At 46.0% G+C, this 13,288-nt stretch overlaps 1 protein-coding gene across 4 annotated transcripts in view; it reads left to right on the forward strand.

Annotated features, from left to right (window-relative positions):
* Positions 1 to 13,288, forward strand: part of FAM160A2 (family with sequence similarity 160 member A2) — a 124,507-nt gene that overhangs the window by 96,600 nt on the left and 14,619 nt on the right. For all 4 annotated transcript variants that reach the window (XM_033949158.1, XM_033949159.1, XM_033949157.1 and 1 more), the window contains one exon: positions 3,978 to 5,189. In XM_033949158.1, the coding sequence (XP_033805049.1) occupies positions 3,978 to 5,189 (1,212 nt within the window). The remainder of the gene's footprint in view (positions 1 to 3,977; positions 5,190 to 13,288) is intronic.

Here is a 13,288-nt window from a genome sequence, read left to right on the forward strand (position 1 = left end):
GGTGAACGGAGAGTCGGGGCAGTCAGAGGAGAGTCGGGGCAGCGAACGGAGAGTCGGGGCAGCGAACGGAAAGTCAGGACAGCCAGAGGAGAGTCGGGGCAGCCAGAGGAGAGTCGGGGCAGCGAACGGAGAGTTGGGGCAGCGAACGGAGAGTCGGGGCAGCCAGAGGAGAGTCGGGGCAGCCAGAGGAGAGTCAGGGCAGCCAGAGGAGAGTCGGGGCGGCATGCGCGGTATACCCGTGAGCGCGGTATATAAAAATTTCTTTACATAAATTTGTGTTTTCCGCACGCTATACCCGTGTGCGCGTTTTACATGGGTGCGCGTTATCTACGTGAAAATACGGTAATGCCTTTTCATAAGTTTTGATTATTTCTTCACTACTTAATCTGTTCGGTCTTTGCTCTGATTTTATAGCCACAGTTTATCTGTGCCTTCCTCTGGGCATTCTTATGGCCTTTTTGTGAGGAGGATTGCTTATTTATCTTCCTTCTCTGTCCCGCTAGAACCCTCTGGGCAGGTCTGCAATTTTCATTGTCTCCAACAGCAATGCAGCCCTTTGCAACAGTGGCTGTCTTTCAAGAGCCTCTACACCAGTGGTCTTCATTAATTTTTGAGCTGGGGCTACTCTCGATTCTAATGAGCTGAAAGAAAGCCACCAGATTTCTTCCCATCTGGGGCCACGATACTGCTGAGTAGTGTATGTCACTATCCCAGGAACAAACAGGCAGAGGTATTCAACAGTGCCGTCTGTGTTCACCACTTGTAGGGGCACTGTTTCCCAAACCAACACAACAAACCACCAAAAACCTCCAAAGGTAAAATACAAACTTTCACAGTTCATTCATCTGCAGTACTTTACTTCTTAGATAACAGCTATTTCCAGTGCAATAAGTGAGACATTCTAGACAGTAGGGTTATTTCTCTTTAGCCGTATGCTGCAGAAGGAATCCACTCCGGATTTTTCACTCTGCCTCTGTAATACTTCACTGGGCTCTCTAGCTCCCCCTTCAGTTCTTTCCTTCTGCAGGAGTGTTTGTTCTGCTCACTCCATTTTATTATTTTTAATTCAATGTAATTTGGTGCTTGGAGCGATTTTAAAGTTCTGCCTGCTTGAAAATTCACAGACTTCGGTCTGTAGCTGACAGGCCGATCCCACTGGGTACCTGTAAGCCAGCCTGCATAGTTTTCTTTGGAGATCAAGGCTGTGCCTGATGTGGTTTCACCTACTGTTAATCTTCAGCGGTGTCTCTCGGGGTGCCAGCTGCGTCATCACGCCTCTGCCCGTACCGGTGCACATATGTTGGTCCGCAGGGTGAAGGTGGCGTTTGGGACATGGGAGTTTGACTGGCAGCCTGAAGATCATCAGCTTTACTGAACCATTCCCAGCATTGTGGCACTGAATTTTCTCATCCAGCCAAAAGTAGGCTGCAGCACAGATGCTGAGTGAGTACACAGGCTGACAGCCTGTGAGAGACATCAGGGGAGGTTGGAAGGTTTCTGAATGATCTCCTATGTTCCCCCTCCTGAAAAATCCTTAAATTGCCGTTTTTAAAGTTTGGGAAGTGTGTGGAAATATTGTAATTTTGGTGTGAATTTTGTGACGTAGGCTATCTTAGAATTTTAGTGATTTTATTTTCTAAAGCTCCCTGCTTCTTCAAAACTGCAAATTTTGCCTAGAAACTTGCTGGGATGGAGTTCTTGGGTTTTTCTCATGTCGATTCTTGCCAGGATTATGCAAATTTAGCACTTTTACAGCATTTTTGCACCACGTGCTGCAGCATCCAGCTGAAGCACGTGACCAAAGGTTTAGCTAGCCCTATGGGGCAGCCTTCCTGGTTTTCGGAGCTCGGCTGGTAATTACGTCTGCCAAACTGCGGACTCTGCGCAACCTCAGAAACACAGTTAGCTACCTTAGAGCAGTGATTCTCCACACGTGGTATGCATACCCTTGGGGATAAGCAGCCTGGCCGCCACTGAGGATCTCTGCCTGCCCCTGCAGAAGCTGCCGGGGTCCCTCCCTGTCTGCCTGCCCGCTGCACCACCCCCAAAGCCGATCCTGCCAGCTCACCTGAAATGACACGCTCCCCCCCCTCCCCAGTAGCAACTCCATGCAGGGACGGCCAGGGTGCTTGCAGCGACGTCAGAGAGAAAGTTACAGGCCAGCTGGGAGACTGGCTGTTGGGGCTGGGGTCGTGGATCAGGGGCAGGCCTGACATGTGAGGCAGGCAGCTGATTCCTCCTGGCAGTGACCACGATGGTCATCCATGCTGTTTGCCAGCCAGAGGGGGAAGTGAGGAGTCAGAAGCACATATTTATTGACATTACCCTGCCTTCAGTCTCGGTCCTCTAAACCGTCTGGCAATAATGAAAACAGAAGGCGCAAGGCTTTCCCTCTTGCCTACATCGCTATAGGCTCTGCCAGTCTCAATCCCCCCTCCCCCAAAGTTACTTCCTATTTTTGAGAGGTGGGATTGAGACACTGACAAAGCCTATAGCGACTAGAGGGAAGACCCCATAGCTTCTGTCTCTTCATTATTACCATCCAGTTTAGCAGGACTAGAGCCGAATGTAGGGCTGATGGCAGCTGAGAACTGGAAGAGGCAAAAGGTAAAAGTTGATGGGGAAAGATCTTGGATGGAGGTGGAGAGAGAGAGAGTTGAGATGTTGGAGGAAAGAGAAGAGGATATGCTGGATGGAGGGGGCAAGAGAGGAGATACTGGTTAGAAGAGTAAAGGGGGGAAGAAAGAAAGAGAAGATGCTGGAAGGGGGAGAGGAGAAAATTAGAAAAAAACAACAACTGGAGAATAATAGGATGAGATGGAACGCTGTAAGTAGAAACAGATAGAGATGGAGGAAAACTGAAAGGAAAAGATTAAAGTCACAGATGGCTGTAGGAAAGGACGTGAAGACAGGAAAGAGAGAAGTGGCAAAAGATAGAAGAAAGCAGAAACTGTAAACTGAGATAAACCCGAATAAAATGGCCAGAAAACAAAGGTAGAAAAAAAAGAATTTGATTTTTTAATTTCATAACAGAAAATGCAGTTTTACAGCCACTTTCCAAAGTGTCTCTTTCTCTGGTGTTGCATTGCATACAGCATATGGCTTAAATTTTTGTCGACATTTATTTAAGATTGTGTTTTCCTATGTAGGGGCCTTGTTGTGTCTATGTTAGCTTTGGGATATCTGCATCCCAGGTCTTTTGATTCTGTTTAGTGACTTATGAGCGAGCTGATGGGGAGGGAGGGTGAGAAGTCTCTTTAGATTGGCTCACCATGACAACTGAGTCAACCTTTTTTTCCCCCTTTTTTGTGGGGGGTAAAAGGACCCCAATTTATATAACTCGTTCTGAGCTCTTTGGGGAGAACGGGATAGAAAATGAATTACATAAATAAATATATAAGGTCCATTCTCTCAGGCAGTGTTCCCCTCTCCACACCATCCTGCAAGGCTCTTGCATTTGCTGCCAGTACTTTCTCACCCTTCAGACTGTCCACTCTTCTTAAAACAGTCCCATCCCCCAGAATACTCCAAAATCCCCTGCTGGGGCTCAGTCGCTACCTACTCTCCAGCCCTTCCTTTGACTGCATCCTACCACAGCCTCAGCAATGGAGGGGAACACGTTGGAGAGCTACCGGGGACATCCAGAGACTTTAGCTGCTGTTCTGAATTTTGAGACTGGTATTAAAAATCTGTAGAATCTTTCAGTGATGCAGACAGTTGTCAGTCCAAAGCTCCTGAGTCCTCAGCACATCTGACAGGGTCCACCGGCCTGAGGCATGTGCCTTAATCCACTTCTGAAGGGTAAGATAGTGTAGGCAAGAATACTGCCAGTTCCCTCATAGTATGGGGAAGGGCTCAGCATGCTGCCATGTCACCTTCAGACTCAGCAGTTACCTCAAGCCCTAATCAGAGCAGCAGCGTTCCTAGCAATGACTCCAGGGCACTAGCCTCATCTTCTGTTTTTCTCTTCTGTTCAGGTCATGGAAGCCCAAGCATCGACACCTCATCTGTCACAACAGTGCCAAAACCATCCACCCCATCCCGAATCTCCTTCTTCCTGCGACAACAAAGCATCGGCTCCGAGAGCATCCCCACGCCCCGTTCCCCGGGGTTCATGTCACCAGATACTCCAACAGGGAGCCCACGACACTCAGCCCTCAGGTGGGAGGAGGTTTCCGAGCTGGAATATAACTACCTGGAGTACCTGCAGGAAGCCAGGGTCAGCATAGACCAGTGTGTACTAGCATGCCGGATCTGGTCTGCACCTTACGATGGAGATGAGCCTAAACCAGGCAGCGTACGCCATCTGTCGCCAGACGAGAATGCTATCACCCTTAGCCAGGATTACTTCAGTGCAGACCGGAGAGGCCATCACTCTGGACCCTCTGCCCAGAACCTGGCACCTGCTTACAATACAGAAAACAGGGACAGGCAAGGAACTCGGTTTAATAAGAGCACAAGCAGCATTACCCCTCGAAGTAAAAAAAGGAGCCTGCAGGAGGAAGTGGTGATACAACAAAAGATAGAGGCAGGAAAAGAGAGTGAGAACATACCAGAAGCTGCAGTGGACAGGAAGGATTCTAGCACTTTACTAAATGGATCACACGAACTTGAAACTTATGTCCAACAGAACTCAAACAGGACTAAACCTTGCCAGACTGATGGAGACCTAGCAGTAAAAAAAGTAAAAAGGGACACCAGTGAAGAGACACCTTTCTCCACTGAGTTGGAGAACCAGGGTGAACTGCCGGAGCTCCCCAGGCGGGATGGAACATGTAGCAGTTCAGTGTCGCAGCCTGTCCAGGAATACAACGTGTCAGCCAAAGCACCAGCAGTTACAGAGCATGCTTCCCTGGACAATGAGCTTCCAAAGTCTGTGGACAGCCTTATCGATGAACTTCTGGAAAAAGCCCCTGCTGAAGTTAACGGGGCAACAATCAACATTGAGAGGTTCACAGAAGAACTGAAAGAATTTGAGGACAAGATGAATGGGCAGGAGGATAAGGAGGATGCTTCTGTGCAGCAGGATCCTGCCTTGTCCAGAGAAGAGGAGGAGGCTTATGAGAGATTTGTTAGCCATCCAGACCATGGGTCTCCAGCAACGGAGAACTCTCATGGTCTGCCAAAGTCACAGATCCTCACAAGTCCTGTCCGAACACCCGGGCAGCCACCCTCCCAACCTTTCACAGGTAACCTTCCTGACATAGCTACTTTTTACTTATTCCCAGCCCATATGCTTGATCTTGAATGTGTGCTCTTCTTTCCTGGCACAGATCCTTGAACATACAGTAGGTTACTCCTGATGTAACTCTGCAAAGTTTATTTGTAGTATTTTGCATAGAATTCTTCTTTCCTGAGGCCTAAAATTCCTTCCTGCCTTTTCCTTTCTCAGGTTCCAGTTTCCTTTCACTCTAACTGCAGTTCTATCTCCCTTTAAATCCTACCTGTCTCTTACTTGTACCCTTAATCCCCTCCTTGGCCCCCATAGTCTGGCATCTCTCTATGGTCATAAGAACTGCCATGCTGGGACAGACCAAAGGTCCATCAAGCCCAGTATCCTGTTTCCAATAATGGCCAACCCAGGTCACCAGTACCTAGCTAGATCCCAAGTAGTAAAGCATTTCTTTCTTCTCACCCCCTTTCCCCTCTACTTATGGGTCCATCATCCATGTCCCTTCCCTCCTCCCCCTACAGGTCTAACATCAATGTCCCCTTCTCTTCACCATCCCACACTTGCAGTCCAGGATTCATGTCTCCTCCTCTCACCCCCATATCCCTGTGTCCTCCTCCTCCTCCCCCATGCAAGTCTAACCTCTCTCCCTCAAAACGACTCCCCCCCCCCATCCTAACCATACCCACCGTGAGATCAGACATACCCGTGGGCCTCCCAGGGCAGCAGCAGTGACAGCTGGCCAGCAGAAGCAGCACTGTGATCAGGCTGCTTGCAGCCAGCCCTGCCAGGGCCTTCCCCCTGCCACATCATCTGTCTACAGGACGCGATGAGGCAGGCCTTGGCAGGGCCGGCTGCAAGCAGCCCATTCACAGTGCTGTCTCTGCCGGCCAGCTACCGCCACTGCTGCTTCCTTAGGAGACCCGCAGGTATGTCTGATCTCACGGAGGGAGGGGGTGTCAGTTGGAAGGGGAGGAGGGGACAGGGGCAGAATGGAAGGTTTGTGCAGAATTCTGCACCAAGAGTATGTAGGTTGAGGCCCATTTCTAGAAAATTCTATCATTGCCAGTGCTGTGATGCATCACTCCCCCTAGTGGCTGCATACTATATTATCAGCTACAGAACCAATAAGTGAGCCAAAGCTATTTGGTATCATATATTGTGCTAACCACAAAGCATGTTAAGATCCATTGTAGTGGTCAAAAGGACTGTTAGCACTTGATCCTTTTTTCCAATCCCTTTGCACAGCAAGGCAATGCACTCATAACAAGCAACCAGCAGAAAGGAGGTTGCTAAGGACACTGTTAAGTTGAATGTGATTAAACATCAGTGTAATAACCATCCTACAAGGGAACCAGCTTGTCTGCAAGGAATCTTGTTAATTACCCAGAAAATTAGGAGAGAGGTTATGACAGCAAATGAGGACCATCTGGTACAATGCCACAGACATCTGTTGATCTTTGCTTTTAGTTCACTTCTTCCATATGACTTAACATCCCAGCACCCCCATTGCTTCCTAATGTTATGGAATAAAACCTATGCTGTCATTTCTTCTCCTAGGAGGTGATGTGCAAAGTTGTCCTTTAAATGCCACAATTGAAAAGAACCAAAACCATTGCTTCTGGCAATTTGAACTGGAAGACCAGGGACTGAATTACACTGTGTTGCATGTGGGGACAAATTTGTCCCCATCCCCACAGGTCTATCTCCAACCCTATCCTGTCCCCGCAGGGCCAGAACTCACGGGGATGGGAATGGAGATAGATCCTGCGGGGATGGGGACAAATTTCTCTACTACACACAAGGAAATGAACAAATACCCCACAGACATAAAGATAACTTGAATACCTGATTGTAAAAACCGCTTAGATAACCTTGATAGGCGGTATATAAAATCCTAATAAACTTGATAACAAAACAAAGCCAAGTTGACATAAGAACCTAAGAATTGCCGCTGCTGAGTCAGACCACTGGTCCATCGTGCCCAGCAGTCCACTCACGTAGCAGCCCTTAGGTCAAAGACCAGTGTCCTACCTGCGTATGTTCTGTTCCAGTAGGAACTTATCCAACCTTGTCTTGAATCCCTGAAGGGTGCTTTCCCCTATAACAGCCTCCGGAAGAGCATTCCAGATTTCTACCATTCTCTGGGTGAAGGACATCCTTACGTTTGTATGGAATATATTCCCTTTTAACTTTAGGGAGTGCCCTCTGCTTCTCTTCACCTTGGAGAGGATGAACAATCTCTCTTTCTCTACTAAGTCAATTCCCTTCAATATCTTGAATGTTTCAATCATGTCCCCTCTCAGTTTCCTCTTTTCAAGGGAGAAGAGGCCTGAGAAGACCACAGTTCACACAAACTTAGTCATAAAACAAAATGACTGTTTTAAGTCATTGGATTTTTCATCTTTGGTGCTTTATTAAAGTGCTATTGTGTGGAACTCTGGTTTTCTCAGCCTCACTTTCTGAGCCTCAGAACTTGCTGTCAAATTTGAGACCAGCCTCCGTAATTTCCCCGACTTGCTTTGTGAAAATGAACAAGGGGAAAGGAAAGGGCAAAGGCATAGAAGCAGACAGATGTGGGTCCGGAGGGGGCTTTTTGAGAGATTTGAGCAGTATAGAGGAGGTGAGGGGATAGTGCTGTGGATCAGACCAGCAGATTTCTGGTAATTTTATTGCTGATTCAACCTTTTTAAACCCCGCTAAGCTAACTGATTTCACCACATTCTTTGGCAATGAATTTTAGAGTTTAATTACACACTGAGTGAAGAAATATTTTATCCAATTTGTTTTACATCTACTACTAAATAGCTTCATTGCATACTCCCTAGTCCTAGTATTTTTGGATTCACAAGTACCTGTTCTATTCCACTCAGTATTTTATAGTCCTCTATCATCACCCCTGAGCCATCTCTTCTCCAGGTTGAAGAACCCTAGCCGCTTTAGCCTTTCCTCGTAGGGAAGTTGTCCCACCACTTTTATAATTTTCGTCGCCCTTCTCTGTACCTTTTCTAATTCCACTATATCTTTGTTGAGGTACGGTGAACAGAACCGCACACAGTATTCAAGTTGTGGCTGTACCATAGAGCGATAAAAGGGCATTATAAGTGCTGCTCTTTGTGATCCTGGGCAAGTAATTTAACACAAGACAAAAAAGCAACATTGTACAAGATGCAGGCGGTGTTTATTTCAATAACCAATTTGCTGCACACAAATAGACCACCTTTTAACAGGTAAAGGGAACCGACATGGTCTGTGTTTCAATCAACAAGTCTTCATCAGGGGTCACCAGACACCGTAACCCATAGATCAGGCAAAATTGTTGCAAGTATTTTTCACCACCATCTCAAGGACCTCTGATGAAGACGTGTTGATTGAAACATGGACCGTGTCGGGACCCTTTACCTGTTAAAAGGGGTCTGTTTGTGCCCAACAAATTGGTTATTGAAATAAACACTGCCTTCATCTTGTACAGTGGCCTTCAGTTGGATCCACTGTGCCCTCCCTGCAGACTTGTTGGATTTTGTTTCTTTGTTTGACTCAAGAAATGTAAAACTCCATTGCCCCAGGTACATTAGTCCGATTAAGAGCCCACCAGGATAGATAGGGAGAAATACTTGTAAACTCCTTAGGCTAATTAAAATATGATAATTCCTAATATTCTATTTGACACACACTGAGCTGAAGGTTGTTGATACCTAGATCCTTTTTCTGGGCAGGGGAACCCTGTGTCATGTAGTTGTATTTGAATTCCTCTTTCTCACATGCATCACTTTGCACTTGCTCGCATTAAATGTCATCTGACGTTTTGATGTCCTCTTGCAATTTTAATTATCTCCCTCGTTTTCCCCATCTCTAGATCATTGATAAATATGTTAAAAAGCAGTGGTCCCAGCACAGACTCCATTGAGAATAGTGGCCCTTTAAACCCACTGTTTTCTGTCTTCCAACCAGTTCTTAATCCATAATAGGACATTCACCCCTTCAAAGAAGTGCAGACATTGGTCAGGCAAGATTTCCCTTGACTAAATCCATGCTTAAGTATATGTTCTGTCATTTGATTCTTTATAATAGTCTCTACCATTTTACCTGGCACCAACGTCAGACTCACTGTTCTATAATTTTCTGGATCATGTTGGTGTTACGCTGCCCACCTTCCAGTCTTCTGTACCATGCTGGATTTTAAAGATAAATTACAAATTTCTAACAATAGCTCTGCAAGTTCATTTTTCAAGTCTGTTAGTACTCTGGAATATATATACCATCCAATCCAGGCGATTTGCTACGCTTCAGTCTGTCAAATTGCCCCATTACAACTTCCATTGTTACAGAGATTTATTTTCAGTTTCTCTGACTCATCAGCAGTGAATACCATTTCTGGCACTGGTATCTCCCACACATCTTCCTCTGTGAAGACCGAGCATCCCTTTTAGCCCTGTCCAACTGATTCATTTCCTGGCTTCTTACTTCTAATATACCTACAAATGTTTTTTACTATGTGTTTTTGCCTGCAATGCAGTCTTCTTTTCAAGGTCTCTCTTTGCCTGCGCCTTGTATTTGACTTGCCATTGCTTATGCTGTTTCCTATTATTTTTAGTCAGCTCCTTCTTCCACATTCTGAAGGATTTTCTTTTAGCTCTAATAGCTTCCTTCACCTCACTTGTTAACCATGTTGGCTACCGTTTGGTATTCTTTCCTCCTTTTTAATACATGGAATATATCTGTTCTGGGCTTCCAGGATTGTATTTTTGAATAACATCCATGCCTGATGTAAATTTTTGACCTTTGCAGCTGCTCCTCTAAATATTTTTTACCAATCTCATTTTTATCATAGGCTCCTTTTTTAAAGTTAAATGCTATTGTATTGTATTTCCTGTGTGAACTTACTTCAGAGATCACTATTATCAAATGGCCCCAGCACCGTTACCCCCTGCACCAAATCATGCACTCCACTAAGGATGCTTCTAGTTTTTGGACATTCTTCTAATTGAAATGGCTGTTCTCACTGGACATGCTGTAAATGAGCTTCTCAAATGGAGATGCCAAATCCACATTTGGGATCAAGACCTATGTGGGCTCTCCATAAGATCTCATTTGTATATGTTGCCTGGGTGTTGCCCTTCCTTGATCGTACAAATAGAGTCACAGCTGTAGGAAAATTGATAAGCAGTGCTGTAAATTAGAGATGAATCCTTTGTATGTTCTTTATAGAAGGCTCTACTTTCAGCAGGCCATGTATTTTTTTTTAAAAAGGAAGTTATGAACATCCCGACTTGGGAAGAAGGGTTTCTTAGACATCCTGTACAAAATGAGACTTCACATGTGAAAAGAAGTTTCAATATTTTTGAGTAAAAATCCTTTCTAGATTTATTGGTATTTAGGGCTTCTGGTTTAAACATAAATATAACACCCCTTGTGCAATAAAAAGTAAAATGTGTAATTTTTGTACTTTGAAAGAACTGCTGATAGCAGGAAACAAATTACTAACCCCCGCCTCCCCCTTTTACAAAACCATAGCGTGGTTTTTAGCAGTGGTCGTGGCGATAACAGCTCTGACGCTCATAGAATTCCTATGACCGTGGAAGGGTCAATTGCGGGTGCAACAGACGCTCCATTCAATCCCTTCTCACAAGAATTCTTGCACCCTTCAACTCTTCCGTTGTCCCTCTACAAGCGAAATGGTAGGAGCCGGTCTGTTGGGCTTTTCGTTTCTTGGGATATCTCTGGCTGAGGTGGAGAGTCTGCTTCTAAGTGGCAGATTGCTTTGCAGTGCACCCACTCGGACAGCCTTGGGCAGGTTCATCCACAATGGGCTTGAGCATAGGCTAAGGGGCTGACTGCTTTCACCCCTCAGTTGCATGTGTGAGGTCCGGTGGGGGTCGAGGTCTCTAGCTGCTTCATTGGGTCTGAGAGGATTCCAGGCTTCTTCTCCCTAGAAGCTGTTTGCAGCTTCAGCACTTTCAGCACACAGCATGGCACAGTGAGTAGGCTAACAGCCTGAAAAACAAAATCGGGGGGGGGGGGGTCCCCAAATCGCTAGTTTTTAGACATAGGTTGTTTTGGCCAAAATCTTCGACAGTGTTGAAGTTTATTAAAATCTTACTATCCCACACCACTGGTAATCCTTCTGGGCAGCTTACAATCTAAAATTCTACATAGACAAGAATCCGAGTTTTCTTTATAAGGATGCATTTGAAACATAGACAGCATAACTTACCAATCACTAAATCTTTTAGACCTTAACCCTACGAGTAGGTCGCAAAATGATCATTTTTATTCCTTTTCTTTTTTTTCCCGCCAAATGTCTTTTCTCTTTCTTAAAAGATTGAAGTTCATCCCCTTTGCCTTCTGTACCAGTTATGTAGTAGAACGTTTATAATTTGTACTCAATGTTTTGTTTTCTCCTCCTCTTAAAAAAAATGTTATACGCATTGAAATATATGATATTGCGTACATAACAAATGTTAATAAAACTTGAAACTTAAAATTGAAATTATAAAAGAGGGGGAAAGTAAATACAATTTGGTAATTTTGTGTCCTGCAGTATTCCTCCAATGCAGATGAATTTATTATACCCTATGATTTTTCGACCACATTTATTATTATGTATTATAAGCATCTACAAATAAAAATGTTTTAAAATCTGTTTAAAATTTTTTCCAAAGAATTCAATGATCTTAGAAATAATGGTTGACAGTTCCATAATTTAGGGCCAATTACTGAAAAAAATGGCAGCCCTAACATGTTCATGAACTATTTCACGATATGTTGGAATTGAAAGGTTTTGGATTCCGGGTCTCAGTGGCGTTAGTAGAATATATGGGACTAAAAAACGTATGAGATACTAGTATTTTAGCCTGTTACATTAACGGGTACTAGAGTAGATGTCTATTTTGGGAGGTTTTTTCCTTTGTCTCTTTCTCCTTGGACGCTGTCTGTCTGTCTGTCTGTCATTCTTTCTGTCTGTGTCTCTCCCTGGCCCCCTGTCTATCTTTCTGTCTCTGTTTTCCTGGCCCCCTGTATTTCTCTGTTGTGCCATGCCTGCCTGTCTCTCAGTGGCCCCCTTCCTATGTCCATAGTGTCCCATCCTATGTCCTTAGTGCCCTCAGTGCCTCCTATGTCCTTAGTACCCCAGTTCTTCCTTCCCATGTCCTTAGTACCCCTTCCTACGTCCTTAGTGCCTCCTTCCCATGTCCTAAGTGCCCCCAGTGCCTCCGTCCTGTGGCCATAGTACCCCCAGTGCCTCCTTCCCATGTTCTTAGTGCCCCCAGTGCATCCGTCCTGTGTCCTTAATGCCCTCAGTGCCTCCTTCCCGTGTCCTTAGTGCCCCTAGTGTCTCTGTCCTGTGTCCTTAGTGCCCTCAGTGCCCCTTCCTATGTCCTTAGTGCCCCCATTGCCTCCTTCCTATGTCCCCCTCACTGCCTTCCAGACTTTGACCCAACCCCACCCCCGAAGCCTGCCTGCCTGCCTCCCTCCCATCCCCCTGTGTAGTAGACCCAATGAGCAGCATCTTTAAATTTCTACCCCCTTTCCATTCCCCCTGTACAGTAGAACCCGGCATTTTTATTTCCCTCCCTCCCTCCCAACTCCCCTGTGCAGTAGAACCGGTGATCAGCCTGTTTCCATCTCCCTCCCCCTCCCCCCCCTGCCACCATGCAGCTGACCCCAATGACCCTCCCACAGCGAGATGACCTTGGCATTTCATTTTGGTTTCAGCTCCGGGTATGTTTGTCGGCTGCGCCTCTGCCCGGATATGGGGGGGAGAGAAGGAGGCGTTTCTTACCTCGTCTACATCTCCTCTTGATGGCTGGGGGGGGGAGGAGGACCTGAGGATCGGCGCTGTCTCCAACCCGCCACCGAGCCTGCAGCCGCCGACAGCCGCCTCGGAGGATTCGCGCGCATGCGTACTCCTACCCGCGGTGCCCTACAGCACACGGAAAACGGGAGCACGCAGGTGGGAGTGCACATGCGCGCATAGGGCTTTATTATATTAGATGCCTGGAAGAAATCTGTAGAGCTGTCACTTGGTCTTTTCTCCATATGTTCACGAAGTTTTACAGAGTGGACGTGACGGCCAAACAGGACCTTTGGATCTTCAGTTCTGACAGCAGATTCATCTGT

This window comes from Geotrypetes seraphini, chromosome 6, assembly GCF_902459505.1.
Source record: "Geotrypetes seraphini chromosome 6, aGeoSer1.1, whole genome shotgun sequence".
Lineage (NCBI taxonomy): Eukaryota > Metazoa > Chordata > Amphibia > Gymnophiona > Dermophiidae > Geotrypetes > Geotrypetes seraphini.